The sequence below is a fragment of the Buteo buteo genome, chromosome 10, assembly GCF_964188355.1.
Source record: "Buteo buteo chromosome 10, bButBut1.hap1.1, whole genome shotgun sequence".
Lineage (NCBI taxonomy): Eukaryota > Metazoa > Chordata > Aves > Accipitriformes > Accipitridae > Buteo > Buteo buteo.
In genome coordinates, this window is record NC_134180.1 from 20,403,480 (window position 1) to 20,416,035 (window position 12,556).

At 39.4% G+C, this 12,556-nt stretch overlaps 1 protein-coding gene across 1 annotated transcript in view; it reads left to right on the top strand.

The window, feature by feature from the left end:
* The first annotated feature begins 356 nt into the window (after window positions 1-356).
* Window positions 357-12,556, top strand: part of KCNT2 (potassium sodium-activated channel subfamily T member 2) — a 156,213-nt gene continuing 144,013 nt past the window's right edge. The window contains exon 1 of the mRNA XM_075038894.1: window positions 357-503. Coding sequence (XP_074894995.1) covers window positions 409-503 — 95 coding nt within the window. The 5' untranslated portion in view covers window positions 357-408. The remainder of the gene's footprint in view (window positions 504-12,556) is intronic.

Below are 12,556 nucleotides of genomic sequence, written 5' to 3' on the forward strand. Positions count from 1 at the left end.
GTTCGCGTTGGCGCCGGCTGGGTGGGCGGGTGGGCACGCGCCGCCGAGGCCGCCCTACCGCCGCCTGCCTCCCCCTAGGGCGGGCCGCGCGGGCCCCCCCGCGGCGCGAGGCGGAACTTTCAGCCCGGGGTCCGTTAACCGCCACTCGCGCCCCGGGGTGCGAGCCGGTGCCGCCACCCCCCTCCGCCGCCGGGAGACAGCCCTCCAGCCGCGCGCCGGCCGCTTTTGTGCGCGCGGCCCCCGCACGCGCCTGGGGGACGACCCGCTCCGCGCCGCTCCCCGCCCCCGGCCCCTCCTGCCTCGCTGGGCTTCCCCCTCCCCCTCCCCCTCCTCCCCCATTGTGGTGGGTGGGGGGCGGCTGCCCCTCCGTAGGGGAGCGGCGGCGGGCGTTCCCCTCTTCCGGGCGGGATGGCGGACCTGGACAGCGAGGTGCCCCCGCTGCCCCCGCGGTACCGGTTTCGGGACTTGCTGCTGGGCGAGCAGGGCTGGCAGAGCGACGACAGGTGAGCGCGCGGTCCGCGGGCGCGGGGGCCGCGGTGGCAGCCCGAGAGGGAGCGAGGGGTGCTCCGCGGGCGGCGCCCCCCACCCCTCGGCTAGCCCGCCCGAGCGGGGCGGCCCGGCGGCGCGGGCCCCGCGGAGGGTCGGGCTGGCGGCGGGGCGCGCTGCCCGCGCGCGGCGCGGCCCTGCCGCTGGCGGGTCGGCGCGCTGTGAAGGCACGCACCGCCCGCGGGAGGCCAGCCCCGCTGGAAAACTTTCTCGGGGAAGGGATGCGACGGCCGCCGAGGGGCCGCGGTGCCCTGCCCCGCCCCGCCGCCGAGGGCGAGTCGCGGCCGGCGCACCCCCCGGCAAGGCGCTGGGCACCCCGCCGCCTTCGGGGCACCACCGCCTGGGCAGAAGGGCAGTACCTTTCTCTTCTCTGCGGCCACGGTAGGAGGAAGAGTAGGACAGGTACGGTACCGTCTCCGGACGGTGACTCGCACTGAGGAGAAACCCCAAAGAAAATACTCTTCTGCCGCTTGTCGAAAGGCTGCCTGCCGGGGTCACCGGATGTTTTTGTTGTCCAATATGCATGCTGCTTTACGTGCAGCTTCTTTTAATGCTAGGATCCTAGGCTTGGCTGTAACTACCATTAATTTATGCCTTTATGAATTATTTCAAGGACTGTCTGCATCTTTAATTACAAACCAGTAGAAGGTGGTATTTGTCTCAAGTCAAATAATATATTTGAAAGGAAACAAACCCCTTATATTCAGACAAACAAACCAGGAATGTGTGTTTAATTTCAAAATGCTAAATGAACAGTATCCTTGAGCACCAACAGCATCATGCCACTCTGTTTGACCATACAGCCTGGTGTGTACAATAGGCTATTAGATGATCCCATCTTGTGGAATTATGTGTGAGATCCACTTTGTAGTAACAGATTTGTTGTGGTCAAATGACAGAAAAGCAAAATTGTCTGGCAATGTATAGTGGCATATTGGATCGATTTTAATTCAATATATTTACATTGTCAGAATGAGTCTTTCACTTGGTAGTCAGGAACTTTGATTTTAATGCTGGTCTACATCGTTTAGATTTTAGCTACTTTCCTAAAGAAAGATGGATTCTCATTGATTGGTAATCACAAGATCATGCAGATACGTAACTAGTTATTACCTTTGTTTAGGAGAATATGCTATACATTGAAGCAACTAAACAAATGATGTTTATTCAGACAGTTATGAAATGGTGAATGGCATTTAAGATAGTCACAAAAAATGAATGCTGTTGGTTGGAAATGACAGCATTGTAACTACATAATGGAGAGTTAAAGCGTATGCTTATCAAGGCATGGTTTTATAGTTTAAAAAATAATTAAACCATACATATATTCTGCATTCATAACTTCTGATTGCAGTATTCTGAGATTTTAGAAAATTTAGATCTTGGCATCTTATACTTACATTTTATTTTCTACTGGAATAGGAAGAAAACCCAGGACCTTTCTTATTTTATCAATTTTGTTTATTTAGCTAGGGTTTTGATGGCTAAAATAAACAAAATATTCCCTATATACCTTTTCGGACCACTCTGTGGCTTAACACTTTTTCTAGCTCTAGTTTAAACTTCTGTCAAGCATTTTCCTGACACCAGTTGTTTGACTTGAACTTTATGAAGTTACCTTCGACGGAAGCAGCATGATCTGGTCCCAGATAGGAAATAGTGTATAAGCGACTGCCCAAACCATAGCATCCATTTAGTTATAGAAATGTCTATTGCAAGTCTATGTGCACTTAACAAAATGAAAGTAAGTAATCCTTAAAAAATATTGATAGCAGAATTATAGTGTAACAGTATTACAGAGCATGGTTATTATTGGAAAACTGTAGCAAAGGACTAGTGGAAAATGAATAGTTTTTATTATTTTATTAATACTCATACAAGCATTACAAGAAAGATCTCTAGCACATCTGAAATATAAAATACGAACCCAGGACTAAAAATAGCTAGTGGAAATGGCTTTCTAGATCTTCAGTTATTGTCCTGTGCTGAGGCTGGATGCAGCTGCACTGTGGCAGGAAGGCTGTGCAGTTGTTTCACTGCAATGCAATCAGGATTGTGCTTTACGTGGGGCTGTGAGAGCAGTGCTCTCTCGTCCAGCTCTGCAAGTTACCATAGCAGTCTCTTTTGGTACTAGCTTTCCAGTAACTGAAAAAAGTCCATTCTTAAAAAATCTTGTCTGTTGTCTTTTTTTTTTGTCCACCTTACAATATGGTCCTGTCTGGATTCTTGGTTTTTTTTGTATTGGAGGATATCACTTTTAATATTGAAATATTAATCCAATCCCATGTTGCTGGTATTTTGCTACTATACATTATAGAAAAAAGCATACATCTTCTGCATAGAAATATTGTCAAATGGAATATTTAGAATATTAGGCATACTTTCAGGAAATACTTAATGAAAAAGACTGCAGACCTGTGGGAATCCTGTGATCAGCTGCTTATTGGCTAGTAATGATTAGTGTTATACAAGTACATCTTATTTTTAATTGTTTGTTTTTTTGTCTTTCGTTTGCATCCTTACATAAGTGGTTGAAGTTTGTTTTTGGTGAAGCGCGTCTTTTGTATTCTATTCTAATTAGTGTGTAATATAGATATTGCCTAAGGTGTTGTTTGTAACCCGTTCAGTTGAATGGACATTAGCTATGAATGGAATAGGTGAACACTAAAATACAGTTGAAGTAGCCTTATAGTATGGCTACACAATGGCAAGTGATCAAGATAGTTCATTTTAGGAGGTTATTGGCCCTTGGCTGAGATGCTGGAAGTAGTTTTCTGTGTATTTCCAGTTCACTGTAACTTCTTAATTCCACTTGCTTTCAACACCGGCAGTCTGACTTATATCAAGGGTTTTCTGTCTGTGTGGTTTGTGAACTTCAGGTCTGTTACCAGCTAAACTCTTTGTCTTCTTACTTCCATTCCCTTTTTGATCTTCCCAGTCTGTTCATCCTTGAGGTCTCTCTTTTCTCCTTCCATTCTGCCCTTTCTGGAATTATGCTCACTTTTTGCTGGCTGGGAGGCATATGTTCCATCTCCGTGTTTTCATATGCTTGTTGATTCTTCAAAGTGGAGAGGAGATGGAATTATTCCTCTCATCTGCCACAAACCACCCAGGATTCTGTGTCACCAAATCACAGTTTCGATAGCACAGTTTGCAAGTAAATCATATGGTAATACTTAATAATAAATATGATGGAAATGATACAGACGTCTCCTCTTTTTTGCTGAAACATGTATTTCTGACATAAGCATAGTACGCAGTTTTGAAACCTTACTGGTTATGTTTCTTTAGGAGGAGAGTTTGATCAGCTATTTCTTTTAAATGATCATGTTAATGTATAAAGTGCACACATGCTAAAATGCTTAGCTGAATATAATATGACTCTGATTCAGGAATTTTATTCTTAGATCTGTACCTGTTTGGAGACAGATTTATAATCTTCATTTTTTCTCAAGGACTTCTCCTATGGTGGACCTCCACTCAGGCATCTTTTCTTATTTTGGTATCTAGCTCATGGTCCATTTCTTACCTATACTTCTCCAACACAGTAATATCCATCTTGTTGCTTTTGCATTTCTTGCTCAGAAAAATAATTCTACTTGCGTAGCTTAGATTCCTAACCAACCTTGCAGTTGGCTTCAGTAACAGATGGGTTCTGGGCTGTCATATTGCACAAACCGCCAAATTGGATTGTATATTATTTTTCATAAAAGAAGTTGCTGTGTGCAGAAGAACATGTTGAATCTTTGGCAAATGCATTTGTTCAGTAAATAAACTATTCTGAATAATTTATTAACATTATTGAATTTGCTGAGTGATTTTTCCTGAAAAAAATTAGATGTTAAAACCAGTTTTGGTTTTTGAAGGGCTAGATTTTCAAAGGATCTGCTTCCCTTTGAAAACTGTGGAGATAAAGCTTGATGCTTACAGTACACACATTTTACATGGTATAGTTAAATATTAATTTACTCAGATAACTCTGAGTAAAAACTCAGCTGTTTTCCTGTCACTGTATAAAATATTTAAATATTGCCTGGATCAATCTGAAAAGCTTCCGCAGGACAGCATGTAAAAGATAAGCCTAGTAGCTAGAGCATGTGTGTGCGTCAAGTGGGCGATTTCTGTGGCGGGTAGGGTCCTGTACCGGGTTTCTTCTGGCCATGTAAATATCCCAGTCACTGGGCTGAGGGTAAAGAGAAGATTGAGTCATTGACTTTTTCACTAATTTTGTAAGTATCACTAATATCCCTTTGTGAATCTCACATTTTGCTTTCATTATTGAAAGTATCTGAAACTGAAATAAACTGTTTTGATTTTCTGGATATTCTTGAGATGTTTCTTGACCATCATAATGGAATTTGTCTTTTACTTTGGCTGCTGGGGAAGGGAGCAGAAATAAAGTGGGGACTCAGTGATTAACACAACAAGTTACTCACCTGTTAATTCAGTGAGGTTTCACTGAATCATGATTGTAACAGTAAATCATGTAATAAAACATTTCATAAACCTACTGATCATCAGTGCTTAGTCTTACCAGCTGTGTTGAAGAGCAGCACAAATAAAAGACAATACCCTACCTAGTGAAGACCTGACTTGTTCAAAGCTGGTAAATAATTTGCTTCAGAGGAGGGAAGAAAAGAAGATATTTATTTTGGGTTCCCATTTAAGCTTTGGAAAGATACAACGAAGAGGTTATTAACAAAAAAAATGTTTTCTTGTGTACATACATAGTTACCATGTACTTCAAAGTAGCCAAACCATAGGATGCTAGAGTTGTAAAGAAAGAATTCCAAGTTAAAAATAAAAAAGCATTTACATTCTGTCAATATCACTGCTTTTTTAGTAAGGTCAGTCATATAAATTAAGTGCTTGAGTATCTTGCAGAGCACAATTTACCTCACATTTCTTAAACTATTTATGTACAGACGCCTAGTCTGTTCTTTAGAAGCTTATAAAGATCCAAAAGCTGCATTTATTTTAGTAAATTCAAGCAAGCCAGGAATGTTTCCTGCCATTGAAGCATGGCGGCTTATTCTCGTAAATTGTTCAGATTCTCCTTTGCATGCTTTGGTCGTAGCCAGCTAGCCAAAACTGTCTTGAACAGTGCAGTGCCTAGGAATGATTTGGCAGTTTGAGTGTCCAGGGAAACACTCCAAGCCAAGTTGTATATAGTCACCCAATTTGGGAAGCTCAAAAGTTTTCTGATACATATGTAGGCTGTTTTGTGCCATTTAATATCAGTGCCTGGGAGTGTGCCTGGGCAAGTTTAACTTACTTAAAAGATGTACCCGGAGAGGGTCAAAGTAATTTTATTGTGAAGGTAACCTCTCCGCTTTAACTGCTTCTCCCATTTGTGCTGATAGTTCCTCTCTTTCTGGTCTCCTGTATTTCCTGCACAGTCACATATTCAGATTATGGATATGTGGTGGACTGTGTTGTAGAGAGATACATTTATAAAGCACAAATCTGCTTGTGCTTGGTGCTTTCCTTCCTGAAATAGGCAGTATAGACCTTATACATGGGCAATAAGTGTGTTTTGTCCCAGAGTCCTTAAAAAAGGAAAGAAAAAATACTTGCTTTTAAAGAACTTCAATTTATTGGAATAATTCTTTCCCTACAACATTTTAGAGAAAGAAAAAGAAACATATGGGTGTTTTTAAAGTATGCAGAGTGAGATTCATTTTAGTGACTTCATAAAAATGTATATAGTATTTTTCTTTTTTTATACCTTTTACACTTTAAGTCCCTTTGGGTTTAGGTAAGACTAAGCAGTATGTTGGGCTTTCTTTGGAGCTTGCACACCAAGGTATATTTTATCAATGCTGAGTATTTCTAGCAATACTAATTAAGACACCATGCAGTACACATTCCAGTGTTGAATTGCTGAATTAATGCACTCTGTCATATGAACAGATCATTCAACAATCATAAATTTATATTTTATACTACTATTTCATTCTACTGCCTGTTGAAGTTTAGCATTGTATACAGAGCTAGTATGTTCTAGGAAAATCACTATTACTGTGCCACTTCAAAATCACATACAACAAATGGAATGTAAAGAGCAAAAAACGAACATAGAAACCCAATATATTTTCTAACCCCCACCTTCAAAGCATCAGATTTCATAACTCTTCTATATGCTGTTGCAATAAGTGTTTACAATTTCATAGTCATGGAAAAAAAATTTACATTTTCCAATTCTGTAATTTTTTCCTTTTCTCTATATAGGTAATGAGAATATTAACTGGTACTGGAAATATATTTCAAATCCTGTTCCTGTATTGAGATGAAAATTTGAGTCATTTTGCTACACTATATACTTTAATGATGAAACTATAGAGCTAAATTTTACCTTTGTGCAAGAACTGTTCTTACATTGGATACTTAAAGGATTAAATTAAAATCAGCTTTCCCTTCTGATGTGCTTACTGCATAAATGAACATTGCCACCTATCTGGAAAGGAAAGAGAGTTGGATAATACAGAACACCTCCACACATCACTTGGACAATTGTATACTGCTGGCTGTCATGTTGACTGGTGACTTTCAAGGAACAGCTCCTTGCTCTAACAGTCATTTGTCACAGTGTGAATTAGTGAGTAAAGCCTTCCCTTTGCCTTTCCTTTTGGAAGTCACCTGAGATTGTTAAACTAAAAGGGGATAACCCCCCCCATTTCTGAATCAAGTGATTTAAAATATACGAGTCTAGATTCAACTTGCACAAAAATTCTATTATAATTTCCTCAAAAGCAAATTCTATTATGGTTTCTTCAAAATAGTGCTCCTCTTCCTTCAAGAAATACTTCAGTCAATTTGGCCTCCTCATTTTAGAAAACGTATTAACTTTTATGAGTTCTTCCATTTAACAGAGGCTACAAAGTAAAAGGACTTAAGCAAATATTGTTAAATTTATCTTGATTGGTCCATGTAAATAAATTTTCAAAATAAAGTGATTTAGAAGGCTAAATTCTATTTTAAAAGCTTGATCTTGATTGAAACTGCTCAAGATCTTAATGGGCTAACTGACTAAGAGAGCAAGTGTTTTCGTAGCTGCAGTGAGACTCTGCACAGTAGTAGTTGGAAAGTTTGAGCTGCACTAAACCCTGAAAAAAATTGCTCCGTGTACAGGCCAAGCCCTTTCTCACTATGCAAAACCACCTAAATTAAAAAAGGATTAAAGAAAAATATTAACATTGGTAAAACCACTGCATCAGCCACACCAAGGGGTCTGAGTTTACACTTTTGTGGCAGGTTTAGGAGTACAGTCCCATGTAAGTAAACTGTTAGTTAATATATCTCCGAACTCACCTTCCTTCTAAATTTATTTTAGGATTGGGTCCCTATTATAGCTAAAAGAGGGAATCAGTTTACTTGTGTGGAAGTAAGAGGAAGTAATGCTTTGTAGAAGGCAGTTCTGTCAGCCTCATGTTAATTTCTGTTTTAGCATCATTCTTGCAACAATGGAAGCAAGTATGCATTGTTTCTATATTCCACTTAAACTAGCACACACTGGAACTGGGGGAAGGACATGCAAAGAGAAGAGGAACGCTTTGGTGCTGTTAAAACTGTATCTGTCCAAGGAAGACTTTAGTAGTATGCCCCAGCAAAAGTTTTCTAGCGCAGAAAAGGTTTAAGTGTCTCAGCTTAAAAACTCCTACAGATCAAGTAGTCTTGCTCCTCTGGGACGACATGATGCACAGCTTGTAAACGTGCTTGGTACTTTAGTCATTACATAATTATACCCTTATTACTCTAAAGCTCTTATTTTTCCATCTAGAACTTGATACTACTTTACATCTGGCAGACACTGTAATACTCCATGGGGAACTGAAGCTGTTCTTTCCCAAATGGTTTCTCTCTTAATTTTATGATTATTATTCTATCACAGCCAATTATTATGATTCTTTATTTTATAACAGTAAACTGCTGCACTATGCATTACTCTCCGAATGACTCTTCTATAACAAATGGTAACATTATTTTGTCTCCCTTTTATCCTGTAACAAAGAAATAAATCACTTGGAGCATCAGAAATGTCTGAAGCTTTAAAATACGTTTATTGTGAAATAAATCTGCCAAACATTTCAGTGCTACACATTCAGTTTCTAGACTTAACAATTAAAGGCGATCTTTTGTACTAAATTCTGATATGTACAGTATGCCCAAGTACTTGTACTAATCCACTAAATGCTTTAAAAGTGGATTCTTCGTAATTTTTCAAGTAAATGAGCAAGTTAAGTCCTTTCTGGAGGCCTGCACACCATGGTCCCATAATCTCTCTGTCATTGGAGAGAATGCCATTCAGAAACCGTCAATGTTCTGCAGCACAGAAGATTTGGTACAGAATGCCTTAAAACAGCTGTTAAAGATTTCAGCCTCCCCCATGCAATCATCTGCTAATTATGTTAGCAGTCAACTTCCTGGTGGGAAGTAGTAAAACAGAAACAGTCATTAAGAGACAAAAACCAGTGTTTATACTCACAGATAAAAACAGAGATATTATTATTTACTCAGAAGTATCTTTAGAGGGACAAATCCTGTCTCCACTTACAGAGAGATCTGTTAGGCAGTGCTGTAGTTTTGTGGTGGAAAGCAGGTTGCTGAGTCTGACATCGTCGTGCTTGACTCGTCAGTAGCAAGCTATGGTAGGTAGATGGGGAAGGCAGGCATTAGGTTAAGATCAGTGCAAGTTATCTACTGGGTTAGCAAAAAGAAGAAAACTTTGCCCACCCCTCTGCCTCGGTCTTACAAGTCTCCTGGTAGCTTTAGCCATTAATAACTGCATATCTAACAGCACAAGGTTCATATGCCTGGCAGGCGCAATTCCACGATTTGAGCAACAGTCCTCACTATGGATTAGCTCTGCCAGGGAAGTCCGGCCCTACCTCCTAGATTCTATACCCTGAGTCAAACCACTTCGGCTTTTTGCAAAGAAAAGAGTTTGCCCTTTAGCTTTTTATGATGTTAAAGTTAATAGCATTTACCATATGTCAAGTAGCTTTAAGTTAGAGAGCTCCTTCAAACTATAGTGATTGTTAAAATACTTAATAAGGAGTAAACACTATAAAATAGCCTTACTCTTTTATTGTTCTAAACAGCCAAAAATGTTCTAGAGGTTTTATGTTTTTCTCACTTTGTTTTCTCTTCCCCTTGTGACTAGAGAAAACTGCAGCACAGATAAAAGCAGTGTTACCAAACCAAATCTGAAACAAATACAGATGGGAAAAACAACAAGCTGAGTTGTAAATGGAAAACTGTGGTTATATTTGTTCCTTGTGTGACAGCACCTGTTAATACACAACATTGCCTGACTCTGGAAGGGGATTTAGTTTCCCATCTTCACAGCAAATTCAAAAGAAGCTAAGGGCACTTATCACTATTGCCCTGTAATTCTCAGCCATAACAGATATGGCCTAGAGGCTAAGCTCTATATTTAGCTGAATGTAGCCTTTTGAAAAGTGAGCAAGCTATGTTTTCACTCTGTACAACAATCTGGCATTTGATCACTTGTTCAAAGGGGTTTCATCAGTTAAACAAGTAACTTTTCAAAAGGCATTTTTGTACATATTGTCCAGTTTGTAATTACTGTTTTCTTCTCTCAGTAGTCATTCAAAAAAGATAATACAAACACAAAAAGTGGAACAAAATATTCTGTAATGTGCAGATGTTGGTTAGTCAACCGGGTTTTATAAAGATTATCAAAATCCAAGTAGATTTTTCACCCACCTAAGAGTATCATAAAAGTGAAGCTTCTCTCACAAGGGTAGTTCCAGATATCATGTATCTCATTGACACCGAGGAATTAATTTACAAACTGTATTCAGTGACCCACATGATCATTTATGTTTGTACTGAGACTGACCACAGATTGCATGAAAATTACAATTTAGCTAGAATGATACAAACAACACTCAAAATGCACTGAATTAATTTTAAAGGCTTGGTTAGTTTTTGGTTCCCATTTTTCCTCTAATTTGGCAGTTCACAGATCACAGTCTGAGTCCAGGAAAAAACAACAAAGTTAAATTTGTGCTGACGTTATGAATCCATTTAATACAATTAATTGTGGCAGTTACTATTTGTGGCTAGCTCAACTGGTCATTCAGAATGGTCAGATTTTAGTGTGATGTTGGCAGAGTATTGCAGAGGGTGGGAAGAACAAGGCTGGCTACTAGAAATGTTTCAGAGTGTAGAGGGAAGTATCTCTGAGGGTGTTTAGGAGGAAGGGAACTTTTGTGAGCCTCTAATAGGCAGTCTTCTGACATATGCCATGGGCTAGTCCGAGACTGTTGTGGAAGACCTCAGGTTTTGCTCTTAATTTCAGACGAAAATGAGCTGTTAGAAGATGACCATTATCAAAATTATGAGGTGAATGTCTTCTTCCAAGGCAGAGATGACTGGGAATGTAGAGTTGTCTAGCAACCTGCTGCTACTTGACTTCAGGCTAAAGTGAACCAAGCATTTAGAAACTCCTTTCCTTTCTAAGCAGTGCTGCTTTACAGTGATAGAAATGGTCATATGGAGAAAAGGAAGAGCAGGAAGTACTACTGTGCCTTCTTGTATTGCCCTAGACATTTGACTGGTTGTCAGATGTTCTAATATACAGCCAGTCCAGTCCAGTTCATAAACACAGATCTCTCTTCATTGTATCCATACATTCCACCTGATCAGCATTAAGATCTATATAAGACTTCAAAACAACATGGCAGGAAAATACCTGTCCTGACCCACCTCACCAATACAGTTAGCTAAAGAGATCTTAAATAATTTGACTCTCACAAAGCCAGCAAACTCTGAAATTGCTGCATTAATTTGGGAAGTCACACTTAAGGAAAAAACCAGGTATTTACATTGAACAGGCCAATTTTCTGAAGGCACCTGCTAAATGATTTTCTAAACACACACAAGGCACATTATGAAAGTTTGAAATTATTATTTTGAAAAATTGAATACTGGGCATACTATTCTACCAGCCATACTACTGATGAGCAGCGTTTTACTTCACAGGGTACTGAGATGTTAAGTGCTATTTAGCATGAACAAAGATGACAGAATGAAACTTTTAAAATATTGTGAAAATGGATATTTTAAATTTTTCTTAATCTAATGAAAAGACAATTAAAACCATGCCTTATGATTAATCAGGAAGTGTAATAGCTCACTCTGAGTAAAGAGACTGAGATTTATATGAAGTCTGTAATTATATGAACACTGTTAGCTGTGGAGAGAACAGTATCGGACAGGTGACATTTTAGAGATAACAATGACTTCTAAAATACTTGTTCTATTATGTGTTCAAAGTTCTTGAATCATTGTCACTCCTTATTTAGACATTTACAATTTTTATTAAAATTTTTATTTTTTTATGTAAAACAATAATCATATACTATGGTTGTACTGTGCAACAAGCTGTGTTTGAAAGGAAGAAAGCAATTCCACACTGTTAGATCTATTACAGTTTATACATATGTTAAACTGCAAGTATTACTTCAGACATCTTATGTATTTTATTCTCCACCTGGATGACGACATTGGAGCCAAAGCACCTTTAAATACTAGAGAATGAAGATAGATATGTATCAGTGCACAATTCTTTTAGGAATCATCAGCAGGAAATGTCATCAGCACTATTCTCTTGTTGATTTGGTAGACTAAATGGAGTCTCTGATAATCTTTCCTCTGTGGGAAACGTCAGGCTAGACAGCTACCATCAGTATTGGCCTTTTGTTTTATGACTTTTTCTGAGTCTTTGCCTGAATACTCCTCCTCTTTGTATTTATCTGTTAAATACTCACCTTTGTCCTTTGTGTAACTGTTAAACACGTGATCATATACAGCTCCCATAATTTCAGGGAAATTGTGGTAATATCAGATTCAGCTCTACATTTACTTCTAGAGTAGTTGGCATTCTAATGGCAGTTTTTAGGGTATTCTATAAGTGTTTCCAGATTGCAAGTCTGGACTGTTTGAATATGTAACTTTAAAAAAAGAAAAAAAGACACTCCTT